At 36.7% G+C, this 14083-nt stretch overlaps 1 protein-coding gene across 5 annotated transcripts in view; it reads left to right on the top strand.

Annotated features, from left to right (window-relative positions):
• LOC125067195 (diacylglycerol kinase theta) overlaps window positions 1–14083 on the top strand; it is a 32548-nt gene that overhangs the window by 16548 nt on the left and 1917 nt on the right. For 2 of the 5 annotated variants that reach the window (XM_047675636.1, XM_047675639.1), the window contains exons 2-18: window positions 4863–4942; window positions 5526–5628; window positions 5959–6170; window positions 6250–6418; window positions 6593–6700; window positions 8387–8530; window positions 8780–9032; window positions 9541–9758; window positions 10015–10227; window positions 10368–10502; window positions 10979–11153; window positions 11411–11559; window positions 11810–11986; window positions 12412–12538; window positions 12735–12890; window positions 13573–13729; window positions 13910–14017. In XM_047675636.1, the coding sequence (XP_047531592.1) occupies window positions 4863–4942; window positions 5526–5628; window positions 5959–6170; window positions 6250–6418; window positions 6593–6700; window positions 8387–8530; window positions 8780–9032; window positions 9541–9758; window positions 10015–10227; window positions 10368–10502; window positions 10979–11153; window positions 11411–11559; window positions 11810–11986; window positions 12412–12538; window positions 12735–12890; window positions 13573–13729; window positions 13910–14017 (2684 nt within the window). The remainder of the gene's footprint in view (window positions 1–4862; window positions 4943–5525; window positions 5629–5958; window positions 6171–6249; window positions 6419–6592; window positions 6701–8386; window positions 8531–8779; window positions 9033–9540; window positions 9759–10014; window positions 10228–10367; window positions 10503–10978; window positions 11154–11410; window positions 11560–11809; window positions 11987–12411; window positions 12539–12734; window positions 12891–13572; window positions 13730–13909; window positions 14018–14083) is intronic. The other 3 variants (XM_047675638.1, XM_047675640.1, XM_047675641.1) reach the window with 3 other exon arrangements.

The raw sequence follows: 14083 nt of genomic DNA on the forward strand, positions 1-14083 counted from the left end.
CTCAAATCTGAGCCACCACCATACGAGCTTTGGTGTTAAACAGGCCAAAGTACATTTTGGAGTAAAAACACAAAATTTCGACATTTGCCACATTATTTAAAAAAATATAATTTATCTGTGCTAAAACGGCATAAGCTTAGCATTACTAGTAATACCAACATATATATAAAACAACAATTTTGTCTGTTTATTGATTCTATTCTGATTACCAATAGTAAGAGTTTTTTCTATATTGGTCCTAGATTTTCGCGATTATAACACATTGAAATAAAACTAGTTTTTAACGGATTTAATTGCGTATAATAATTATTTTAACATCCCGACGTTTCGAGCACTTTGCAGTGTTCGTGGTCACGTGGACCACGAACTTCTTAGTTCTTCTTAGTTTTATTTCAATATATTGGTCCGTTTGGCACCAAAATGCCAGCCAATTCATCTCGTGCCTTGGTTCTTGTAAACGTCAAGAAAATATTCCTCTGCTCAGAATTTGCGTATTTACGAATTGTTACATTTATCAGTAAAATATAAATTCTACTGCATTAAAAATTCTAGCACATCGGTTACCAGCGAATTTATTTAGATTCATTATGGTATTTAATAGATTTTAGTCGCAGAAAATCAGGACGAAGCTTGCTTTCTTTGTTTTTTTTATTTGCTTTTTTTTCTTCCTTGTTTTTTACGACATTAAGTTTAGCAAGGCATTAATTTTTTTGTTGATGATAAGTATATTTCTATAGGACTTCATTCCTATATATATATATTCCTATATATAATGTTCATATTAGTTTTAATATACATTTACATAAATGGATTTATTATTTCTGTTGAGATTAATACTTAGATACTTTTGTGTGATTCTTCATTGAGAAGGTTTTTATATTATTTACTTTGTAGTAACTCGCCACTAGATGGCGCTGTAGCACATCATCTATAAAATCCAGCCGGTGGTCGGGTTTTGCAAGTATGATATAGTAATTTAATAAAATGATATTGGCAGAAATTCCTTCACTTATACATACTCAATAATGTACCAATTTTTGACAAAACAACAAGATATTAATAAAATAAAATTTTAATTTGAACAAATATTACAATTTATTTATTTGTTAAATCAAAAATATGTATATCGAAAAATGGTTTTTGTACAGGCACTCTATGTTAAAGCCACAGAAACTGTGTCGGTGCGTTCTAATACATCATTAGGTACATCTATTCATTGGAGATGCGCGGGATGCGGGCATGCGCGTCGCTATCGATCCCACGAGATGAGGCACTCGGCTTCGTGTTTGTCTATGCTATGATTGAACGCACCAAAGACATTCAGCCTTTTTTACCATTCGAAGTATTTCCTTTTATAAATATCATATGAAAACCAATGCTACATAAAGAATTTTAATTAAAGAAGTTGTATATATTTTGGAATCATTTTAAACAAATTATTTTCGTTTCCTATTTATGAACCTATGCAAAAATATTATATTAATTTTATCACATATTACTTATAATATTATACAAGCATTCAAAATTTGTAAAAATAAGGAACCGAAATAGAATATTACATTTACCTACTTGGTGGCAGGGCTTTGTTTCAGTCCACCTGAGTAGGTACCACTCCCTCATCACAAATTATACTTGCTTACTTCCAATTTGTATGAAGATTTCAGCTGTAGACTTTCGACTAATAATATAACAAAAAAACTGAGAAAAAAAAACAAATTAATTTATTCATACACAAAAAGTTTGTGTATAATTTCGTTTCAAGCAGTTCAATAAAACTGGTTCAGTTGTCACAAACATACAAACAGTTGAAATAAAAACTTGTTGAAAAAGTAACAGCCATATCGAGTTTTTGACCGTTTCTTCTTCGTGGTAAAAGTGTCTGTAGAGCTAACTTGAACTCAGTATATTTTACAGTAAATGCTAAGTTCGTTTCAATTTATATTAGCTCCAAAAATAAATTATCGAAGATTAAAAAAATATATCGGAATGCTTCCACAATGTAATGTCAAACTCAAACTCAAATTCCTTTATTCAATAAAGAAGCATTAGACTTACTTATTGATAGTCAAATTTAACACTACCAACGGTTCGGAAAAGGAAACACCCTGACCTGAGAAAAACCGGCGAAAGAAGCTCAGCGGGTCTTTTTTTGTCTATATCTAAATAAATACATATATTGAATATGAATAGAAATGTCAGGAACGTTACCACGTGAAACGTCACCTGCCGCAGATTACCGCTGAACTTGAATGCGGTCGCGTGCCTCGTAATCAACGCCTTTAAACACTTGACCGTAAATAACTGTCGTGATGTGTTACAAGGGCTAACGTTCGCCGTTGGAGGAATCAACAAGTCGCTTCGTTTAAAAATTAATAACTGACTTTTATTTTAGTTTTTGTGCTTGGAAAACATAAAACTGTCGTTCGTTTCCTTGTCCTTTTCTTAATGTAATATGCAAGTATACTTTATAATCATTTAACTCCAGGTAAATAGATTATATTGGGGATATGACTTGTATATATTACTTTTATTATATCAGAATACGTTTCAAAACCTATACATATGTTATATTATATATTTTAAACAATATATAATATTATATTATATATAGAGTGACTAACTTTTATTTCGTAGTTTTTATACAAAATGAAAATGTAAGAAAGCCTGGTGGATAGATATTTCATTAGCCTTATTTGGGTTTATTATATGTGCATTAATATGCGGTATACATGTCGCCGCCAACTGCTTAAATTAGCTATTCAATATTTAAACCATTTTTACTTGGTGGAGGGTTTTGTGCATGCCCGTTTGGTAGATACCTTGCTCTCATCATATATTGTTTTCCAATTTGAATGGTGCGTGAGCCAGTGTTACTACAGGCTGACGGGACATAACATATTTGTTCTCAAGGTTGGTGTCGCATTGGTCTTGTAAGGAATATGGTTTATATTTTTGTTGTTGACCACTAACTATCGAGTGGTCGATTCTCAAGTCCGAATACCTATTTTATAAAAAAATTGTCCGGCAACTGTCCTAAGGAACGGAAAATGAATTGGCTATTGTCATTCAGGTCGCTGGTGGCTAGGCGTTTCATTTAATGGCTAATTTTCTAGTTGGCGGTGATATATAAAAATGCACTGGAGCTTGGTGGGATATGCACCATAATTTTTTCTTTAGTTGGAGCGGGGTCTTTCTCCAAGCTAAAGGATACTTATTCGTTTAACTATGAAGTATCAAAAAATATCAAAAGAGATTTTTTAAATATATTTAACTAAAATGATCATGGTATTCCATAACATACATAAATATCCAATTCGCGATGATTCAGTAATAAAGGAATGTTCCACAAAACGCTATTTAATTTTCATCGTCTTCGTAGTAGTCACTATATATTAAAACTCGTGGAATCTGATAAACAAACTATTACGCATAAGGTTTGACCGACACCGACGTCACGTCAGTGTTCTTAAAACTAATAGAGGGAATGGAATCATTCTTATAAAGGCTTTAAATTACTTAAATACATTCATTAATTGTTTTTGTAAGAAAATTATTAATTAGCTGCTCCCTCGTGGGTGGCAGTCAGCTATTAAAAAAAATTCAAATCCTGATTTACGCTTTCAATAAACAAACTCTTCAATTTTGTAATGTTAATATAGTCTGGGTCTTTGTTTTATGATATTATCAAGTTAAATTTTGTAATATGTTTATCTGATATTTTATTGATCTATTTGCAGCTGACACTTGCTCATATTCTAGCGTCTAAGAGCCTGAAAATCAGCGGACTCTTTGGGGGTCATTGTATGCTACTCCCAGAATTCAACATAAGCTGATCGATGCCTTCGTTTTTGTGTCGCTACATCGCTGCGCAGAACTTATTATTTTCATATGATTGTCTTTTTTTTTAAATAACTTTTGTTTTCTAAACATAAATTTGCTTCTTTATATTTTTTTGCGACAGGTTTAAGTGCGTTATCATTTTCACAAATAAAACTTACGTAACCAATAAAATTACTTACTATTACTATTTAAACTAATAAAATAGTCAATTAAAGACTTCACAATATAGACTTAATCAATATAAATATATGTTTGACATAGTCAATATTGTTAACGAGTCATTATACACTAAAAATACAGATATACTAAAATTAATAATTAATAGCAGCTATTGTGCAAATCATGGCCGCCTGGAATGATGGAAAGAATGCTAGCCGCGTTTCCCTTTGAATCGAAATTCCAATTTCGAAATCTGATTCCGTCAACAAAAAAAACCAACACTGACAAAAAAAGCCAGCAAGTTATATAAATATTTCGTAATGGCAGTTCAAGTTTTCAACTGGAAGTTTATCAGTTTTTTCCCCTTTTATAGGTTATTTATACATTTTTGGATAGTCTTCTTTGGTATAAAAATTGTCATGATCAATCTTAATTTGTACTTATAATTCCTCTCGACGGTGAAGGAAGAGAACATGAATAAATCTGGATAAGTTGGGTGAAATACTTTTAAGTGGAGTTACTGAAAAGAGCTCCAAGCCGAAAGGGGAAGAGGCCCTAGACCAGCTTTTACTTATGTTATGCCAATTCCATACGCATTATTCATATTACCTTTAATGGAACGTTTTTTTTTCAAAAAGTATATAATTCACAACTCTTAGGTATTTACTCGGAGGGCTCGTCACTTACATTAAACACTTGGTACTGGATTGAGATCATCCGTCTAATAATAAGTTAGCCATTAAGTACAGCTTCTGATTTATTTTAAATATTTTTAGTGTTAATATTGATTCTATTAGATATGTATAAATATTTCCATTTACTCATTAAAGAAAATATATTTAATATATAAAAAATTGTTTCAGTGTGCAACTTCATAGTGCACGAGCGATGCGTGGGGCATGTGGTGACGCCGTGCTGCGGGGTGGCGCCGAGCCTCATCAAGGTAACTAACAATATTTGCTAATACAACTTCCATATGATTTACTAGATTTAGTTTCAAGATTTTATTTTGTACCTGTACCAAAAGTACTTATTCTTGTTAGATATATAACAAGTCCTTTTTTTAAACTATGTCATTGGTCTTGCGGCTTACATATAAAATTAGTACCCTGAGGCACTGGACTTTAATTAGATTTTCTCTGCCAAGAAATGTTAACTAGCCGCTTGATGATTTTGGTAGTGTTACATTCCCACGGCACTGTTAACTTGTCAAGCCAACACCAGCAGAACCAGCGTCTCCTTTTAGGCAATAGAGATGGCATGTGTGCAACGGTTGCAAAAATCGGAGCGAGCCTTGGCAGCGTCTCGCGTCGAACAAGCCTTGAACCATCAAAATTGGACCGATTTCGAAATCTTATTAGGGGGTCGAGAAGATTGCCAGAACACTAATTGTACAACAGCCCCTGTTGGCACTGACATTTGTAAATTATAATATAACCTACGCAATTAAGTCCTTATGATTTACAACGTAGTTACAATTCGGTTATAACAGAATATTATTGTATATTACCTTTTTTTTTACACAGAACCCTGTGGCTCACTGCTGGTCAGAGCCGACACACCACAAAAGAAAGTTCTGCACGGTGTGTCGAAAGCGGCTTGATGAACTGCCAGCTTTACATTGTATGAGTAAGTATCACACTTACATTAAATGTAACATCGACATAATCCAGGAATGGTTCTGTGTCTTATCATGTCATAAAAATGAATCACATTAAAAAAACTATCACTATTTATTTACTTTACTCAAAATGTTATATCTTGACAGGTTTAACGGGAGACGGCAGGCGAGAACGTTTTTTGTATAGTTTTATTTTTTAGGCTATTATGATATATAATATTATTCAAAAGGCTATGTATTAGCTAGGAAAGTTGGCTAAATGTGTGATAGTTTGAAACTAGGTATTAAAAGCTTGAGGTAGGTATATTTCCTGACAGCCTCATAACGTTCTTGTTTAGTATGCGAGTACTTCGTCCACGGAGAATGCGTGGACTTTGCGGCAGCCGACTGCAAAGAAAACGCAACATACTGTGCCGGCAGCGAGCCCCGACACGTGCACCACTGGCGCGAGGGAAACCTTCCCGCCAACTCCAAGTGCACTGCTTGCCGCCGTGCCTGCTGGTCCACGGAGTGCCTCACCGGCTACCGCTGCGAGTGGTGTGGTAGCACGGTCAGTACCACTGATACCTACCTACACATTAAATGTTGATGAAATGGATATAATGTTTATTAATTTGAGTATATTTCAGTGTCACGCTGGCTGCCGAGCACTCATACCAGAAGAATGCAATTTCGGCGCATTGCAGCCGATCTTCCTGCCCCCGTCTGCGGTGTCAATCCCCCGGACGGAGGTGCCCATGGAGGCCATCATCGGCGTGCACGTGCGCCCACCTCCATCACAGCGAGACTTTGGATGCCGTAAGTGTCGAATCCACAGCTTGGGGTCTGCGGGGGGTCGTGCCCAGGCCCCGCACATGTGCCTCGTTACCCCGCGGCTAGGTGTAGGTTGCTAGGAGGCCGGCTAGGTTGGTGGCGCGGCACACGTGTGGGGCCGCGCGGGCGAGCGGAGTGTGAGCGGTGTCTTTGGGGCAGCGCGGCGGCGCGGTGGCTGGGCGCCGACGCGGCTCGTGACGCTGGCGCGTCGCTTGCTGCCGGCCGCCTGCAGTCCCCACGGAGGCGCTTCGCCCCCCTACTCAAGAGGTGATCACGCTTCGCCACCGTGCTTATACAATTGAACTATGACCTAGCATAAACTAATAATTACATTAATAAAATCCAAAAATAAATGAAGTTTGCTAGGTTTTAGTTCTTTCGAGGTCATTTAGTCAAAAGCTTTCTTCATGCTTTTTCTCATAAAGCTTAAAAATGCTTCTATACTGTTTTTTTTTTATGAAAACCCAATGAAGATGATTCTTTCCACAAAATCACGAAACATGAACGAATCATTACATTACAGTTACAGTACATTAACATTAATTGAGCTCAAAAGAATCATCTCCAAAGCTTTGTGACTGAGATTTGTTTCTTTGCTTACTTCTTTTACACTTACACATATAGAGACAACTTCACCGTACCTTTGAAAAGGACCACTCGCCAATATCGTGACATTAGCTTTATAAAACGTTTATTTATTGCTGTCAGAAATATCTGTTTTAAATTTTTATTTTGTATTATTTTCAATCTATCTGACTCAAAATAACATGCTTAACTCTTAATTTCACTAACGTATTAACTCTTTAAATAATTCTTTATATAAATCTAATTATTTTGCAAACATTTTAAATGATCACGATTCTGTACGATTGAGGGGCATTAGCACGATCATTCTTCGAGTATATCCACTAGACTCTAAAGTCTTCGACTAGTCTCATCTTCCCAATCCTATGTCTCCGGATCAACTCCTCAAGGATACTCGTGATGCAGTATTCCAACAGTATAAGGTAACCATGCACAGAGACACGGTGTTGCTGTTAATGTTTGTTTGGGTGGTACCATTACATACTGAATGGCCACACATTATAAGTCTTCTTCTAGTCTTTATGCACTAGCAATGTAATCAGAGAAAACAGATACACCAAAAAAAAAATTTGAATGAATAATGGTATGAGCTAAGCTTGAGTTGCTCAAGATTATTATTTAAAAAAAAAACGTTCGTATGCCGTCCAAATGTGATTAAATAAAACTGTAATCATATATTAATCTTATTGTAACATGTTCAAGATATATAGTAATGCTTAAATAAATAAAAAATATGCATTAAAAGATGTTGACGTTGATAGTGCATACGGACTAGGGTTTTTCGAAAAATGATTTGCAAAAAGATTGTGTTTTGTTATAATTATCCTGCAACAAAGTGTTTTAGATGATATGTTTCAGTAGAATTATATGTTTAAGGTAAATAATATAGTTATAATAATATAATATAATATTTTAATATAAATATTAACACGCCATGCTAAATAATGTGATTAAATATTTAATAACAAAAATGAAATAAATTAGTACAATAAGTATAAAACTTTAAAGTATGTCACTGTTTTTTTTTTTAAGTATAATTTTTTAACTATTTTATGTATTGTACTCGAGAGAATTTATATTTTAATTGTCTTAATGGGTAAGTCCTTTATTACACATAAAGGGCTTACTCATCACATATGAATATGACACATGAAAATGTTTTAAATATCTTGCATGTTATTAAATAGCATACGAAATTCTATTGGGGATCCCAAAATAAAACCTGTTTTTTTGAATTGAATCATTTGGTTTAGTGTAGAAGATACCATACCAACGATTTAACTAAATCCATCTAGACCGAGGCCACTAACAGCTTTAGTGTAGCAAAGGTGATGGGGCATGTGCGATACGGGATGTAATATTGTGCAGCTCGAAGCGTAAGCGAGGAGTTCAGCTCTGGGTGCGAGGGCCGTTCGGGCTCTGGCGGCGGGTCGACTGGCGCTCCCGCCGACCAGGACCACCGCCCTGACCATAAACAACATCGTGACCGCACCCCAGACGATAGAGATGAAGGTAAAGCTACTATAATACGCAATATTTTTAAACATATTCCGCTTCACCGGAGTATAAAATGCATACCTATTTGGTTTTAATATAAAGGTACGAGAAAGTATTATACATTAAAACGTTGCTGCTAAAAAGATATGTGGAATTTATAATTTTAATATAAAAATCAATATTCAATCTTAATTAACATCAAACTTATAATATGAATATAACTTTTCGGTAATTAGACTTTACAAGAAAAAAATTGTCGTGCAGAGGTAGTTAAAGTTTACGACGGAGAGGCGGCGTGGTCGCGTCGACTGTACCGGCCTGTAGTCGTGGGGCGGAACTTCAGCGAGCGCGAACTGGTCGCGGCCGCGTTACGCGCCTTCCACGTGGCTCGCGAGCCCGAGCAGTTCGAGCTGACTGACGCGCTCGCTGGTGATGAGCCACCGTTGCGCGACCCTACGCCTCTCGCCCGCGTCACACGTCTGCCCAATAAAAGACCTGCACTATTTCTGCGTTTCAAGTAAGTTAAGTACCCATAAGAAACTTCGTGCTCAGAACATAAACACGAAAAAACTTAAACTTAACTTGAACTTTTCATATCTTACACTCATACGTAACCGTAAATGATTAAGATTCTCGATTATTTCGATTAATGATTCTTGACCTCGTCATGAAAGAAGTATTTGGAGCTTAATCTATAACAAGTTTGGTATTTCTTCCTAGAAATCTTTATTTACCGCTTTTTCGAAAACATCGAATAGTCAACTGTAAACGAATTAAATACTTAAATAAGTTATGGCCATGTCTTAATCCTCAATATTTGTTTAGAACACACGAATACACGTTTCTATTCACTTCTATTAGGTCTATGTCGACACCAAATATTTCCATAATGTGTAATATAATTGTTATATAAAAATACTTGATCTCCAAGAGGACATGTATATCCAAAATAAATACCAATTATCTCGCAGCATTATAATCTTTAAAAAAAAATACAATAATAAACGGGAGAATTTGTCTAAAAGTGAGGGTCGTTGCACCAGGGAGCCGGAGACGGGTGGTGGCGAGGTGCGTGTGTACCCGGGCCGGGTAGCCGGCGCCGGCGACGCCTTCGTGACAGTCACGTGCGCCGGCGAGCACACCGTGGCCGACCTCATGGCCGCCGCGCTTGAGCGCTTTGGACTCGATCCCGCGCACGCCACACTCGACTACCGCTGCTCCGAGATTCTGCTCGATCGCGGGGGTGAGAACAACTTGTTCTATTAACGTTCATTGACCTCTTCTTCTAAGCATTTAACTTCACGCATACGCTACTCGTCTAAACCTCGTGTGACAACATTGATTAGTATATAATAAATAATTTAGTGTTTTCTATTTTTAGAGCCTAATTCTCAATAAATGTTAAATGATCTAAAAACATTTTTGTGGACATGCTCTAAATCTTTTCACTGTCTTCTCCTTAAATGTAAAAATGAGTCGATTAATCGGTAATGCGTCAGTATCGGAGCGAGTGCTGGAGGAGGACGAGCGTCCGTGGCGCATCCTGGTGCGGCTGGCGCGCGAGTCCGTGCGGCGCATGGAGCTGGCTCGGTTCTACCTGCAGCCGCGCCGCGACCCGCACGGACCCACGCTGGCGCTCTTCGTGGCGTCGCTGCCACCCGGTCTGTCCGAGCGGAACTATGAGAACATCTTGGTCGAGTTCCTCGGTGCCGGTCAGTGCATTTGTAAAAAAAGACTATTCCAAAGTTTTAGTAATAGTAAATGTAATATTTAATTTTGGTAGTATAGAATTTTTTTGGTATTTGAATTAGAATATTTCTTATCTCCTAAAAAGCATCATAAAATCCAACAGAGAACAAGTTCACATCAATCGGCCCAATCTATTACGAATATGGATCAATGGTGATCACATACGAGGACGCCAGCAAGGCAGTGCGCGCCCTCTACGCGCTCCGAGAGGCCAAATATGAAGATAAGCATTTATTAGGTAACAGGCTAAACATTATAAATCCATACTTCAAATTAATAAAATGAAGGTAGAACGTGCTAGTCTGTACGCGCACACATTTCCATAGCCAGAGTTTATTCTGTTGAAGAACTCGAGCAATGGATGGTTGCTTGAACGACAACTAAGTTATTTAAGGCTTAAGGATTTTATCATTTTAAATTTCGAATAGAACACCAGATGATTTAACCGGTAATTTTTGTCACGTTATTATTCATATTGTTCTATAAAACTTTTTTATTAATACAATACTCTGCGTATGAAATCGTGAAATATCAGAAATTGTTATGCGACATTGAAATATTTACACGAGTCAATTACCATGTAAGGTCTTACAGAATAGCACTGTAGTTATTAAATTCCATCAACAAGTGTAGCATGTGCACTAACTGCCTGCATAATGTTAGGTTTCAATCTTCAACGATTTGGAATACAATAACTGACTGTTTATTCTTTAGTGATGCTGTTACCCAGCATCGAACCATCGATGGTGCCATCCGGCGTTAAGCCGTTGCTGGTGTTCGTGAATGTCAAGTCTGGCGGTTGTCAGGGACTTGAACTTATTTCTTCCTTCCGCAAACTCCTCAACCCATATCAGGTGTTCGACCTGGAGAATGGCGGACCATTACCTGGGTACGTCTTGAAATTATTAATATTTCATATTTATTATCTACTAACTCACCACTAAAGCAACATATCTTATTTTTTTTTATATTGAATACAAAAGTTAATTATTACCAGATTTAATCTTCATTACAAATACTTAAGTTAATAAAAAAAATACTTTCGGATTTATATTGTGGATTACTAGAAATTCAAGTTCCTTTGTAAGCTTTTTTGAATTATAGTTAGTTTACGCGATTGCTTTAATGATATTCCATTCCGTATAGATTATACGTGTTCCGCCATATCCCGAACTACAAAATTCTTGTGTGTGGCGGGGACGGTACCATCGGTTGGGTCCTGCAATGCCTCGACAACGTGGGACAAGACTCACAGTGTTCAAACCCACCATGCGCGATAGTGCCTCTCGGCACCGGTAAGCTTTGAAAAACATATTTCTATTTCCACACTAAAGATTAAAAATATCATGGTTTTTTTTAACAATATACAGTTTGTATATTTACTGTTAATCATAGTTATAGCAATTTTAGCAATATTTTTATTTTAATTTGTAAACCTATATATATTATATAAGTTTAAATAGCGTGCCGTCTATGGAGATTAAAAAATATTTTTAAAGAAATCATGTCTATAATAATATTTCGTCTACTTTTGTCGCAACACAGGTAACGACCTAGCCCGCGTGCTGCGCTGGGGCTCGGGTTACACGGGCTGCGAGGACCCGCTGTCGCTGCTGCGTGACGTCATCGATGCGGAAGAGATCCGCCTCGACCGTTGGACCGTGGTCTTCCATCCCGAGGACAAGCAGGACGAACCCAAGGAACTGTCCAAGCAACTACCGGGTATGTTACGTTATTTAAAAAATATATATATTTCATTTAATAATAATATTTATTTATGTAACAAAGTATCTTTAATATCGATGACATAAAACGTAATAATAATCGGACACAAAAAAGACTATTGTACGATCCAGCCGGTCTTCTGCGCATCAAGCGCATCTCGTGTACTCATTAGCATGATCAATACCAAGGTCTATAATATTATTAATTACTTTTAACGGAGATTTAGTTTCAACTCTTCGAGTTTCACGTACCTTTACATAATCTTACAATAAAAGCTGTGTGTCGTAAATCATACAGCTATTTTAAACAGATAGTCTTAATAGAGGCGGATTAATCCCATTATGGGATCTTCGGTAAACTGAAATTTAAAAAGTAAATTTATGAAGCTTTTGGACAGTTACGTAACAAAATATTTCTGACAGGCTCTCAGAGCGAAGATAACTCACAAATTCTCGTCATGAACAACTACTTCGGTATCGGCATCGACGCTGACCTCTGCCTCGACTTCCACAATGCTCGTGAAGAAAACCCTAACAAATTCAACAGCAGGTAAAGAATAAAAATAAAATAGTCTAAATTAAAATTAAATTGAGTTTATCGTAAAATATTGAATTTAAAAATTGTATCTCTTTCATAAAAAATGTCAGTTTTAAAAATAATATTTAATTGTTACTAAAAAAAAACCTAAACATGACACCATAAAAAATATAGGACTTATATAGCACCCGTTCCGTCTCACCCAAAGGTTGCGCAACAAGGGCGTCTACGTTAAAATGGGCCTACGTAAGATGGTAGGACGCAAAATGTGCAAGGACTTGCACAAGGCGGTTAAGCTCGAGGTGGACGGCAAGCCTGTCGACCTGCCTGCAGTCGAGGGCATCATCATATTGAATATTCTTAGGTAATACACACACCACACCTTAGGAGTTTTATGTACTGGTCATTTATATTAATGGCTAATTCAGAATTCAATCAAAATGTATGGTACAGTATAAATATCTTAATTGAAGATATGTTGATTCAAACCCGGCTAAAACACCACATACTTATAAATGACCTCATAATATACGACCCTCTGTGCCGAAGGATAACAACGAGAAGAAACCTTCAAGTGTCGTTTGAAATTCACGACATACGTATATTTTTTTTGTACCCGCACTAGAGCAGAAGAAGGAAAATATCCAGCAATGAGAAGACATTACAAATTGTTACTAAATTTTAATCTTTTATCAGCATAAATATATATATTAATATCTTAGCTTACTAATTGCATTTCATTGACATTTCTACACGATCTATAACAAGCGATAAGTAAACGCTAATAAGCAAATAAATTCAATGTAGCAGAATGATGGATAATGCATAAAAAGTAGGTAATCGTTGCTAAAAACTACGAGTAGCCGTAGACAGCTCTCAGTATCTATATTAGGACATTTAGATTAAAGGAACACACGTTCCCTTGTATAGCTTGTGTATTTAAAAGAGCGTTGCCATTGACAATACATATAACATATTATATAAACTAAATCAAACCAGAATCCCTTTTAGTGGAAGTTAATCAGACTTTCTATTTTTCTAAAAAGCTGGGGGTCAGGCGCCAATCCATGGGGTCCGGAGAAAGACGATCAGTTCAACAAGCCTAACCATTGGGACGGCATGTTGGAGGTGGTGGGTGTGACCGGTGTAGTCCATCTCGGGCAGATCCAATCTGGTCTGCGCGGTGCAATGCGGATAGCACAGGTATGTAGGTGGCAAGCAGAGAAGACAGGATAAATCATTTACTTAACCTAAATCAAAATTCCGATTGGACTTGTTTAAATTGCTATTAAATTTTTTATAGGCATGTGACTACTACTGATCTATGCCTAAAATAACATAAGTGTATTCGATAAATAAATATATTCGTCCGTCTGGTTGCAGGGTGGTCACATTAAGATCAACCTGCGGAGCGAGATCCCGGTGCAAGTGGACGGCGAGCCGTGGGTGGCGGCGCCCAGCGAGGTGGTCGTGCTCAAGTCCGCGCTTAAGGTATGTTCACACGCTCAATCCTTCTGGTATAAGTATGAGAGAGTAACGGGATGTCTTATGTATTTC

Source organism: Vanessa atalanta, chromosome 11 (assembly GCF_905147765.1).
Source record: "Vanessa atalanta chromosome 11, ilVanAtal1.2, whole genome shotgun sequence".
NCBI lineage: Eukaryota > Metazoa > Arthropoda > Insecta > Lepidoptera > Nymphalidae > Vanessa > Vanessa atalanta.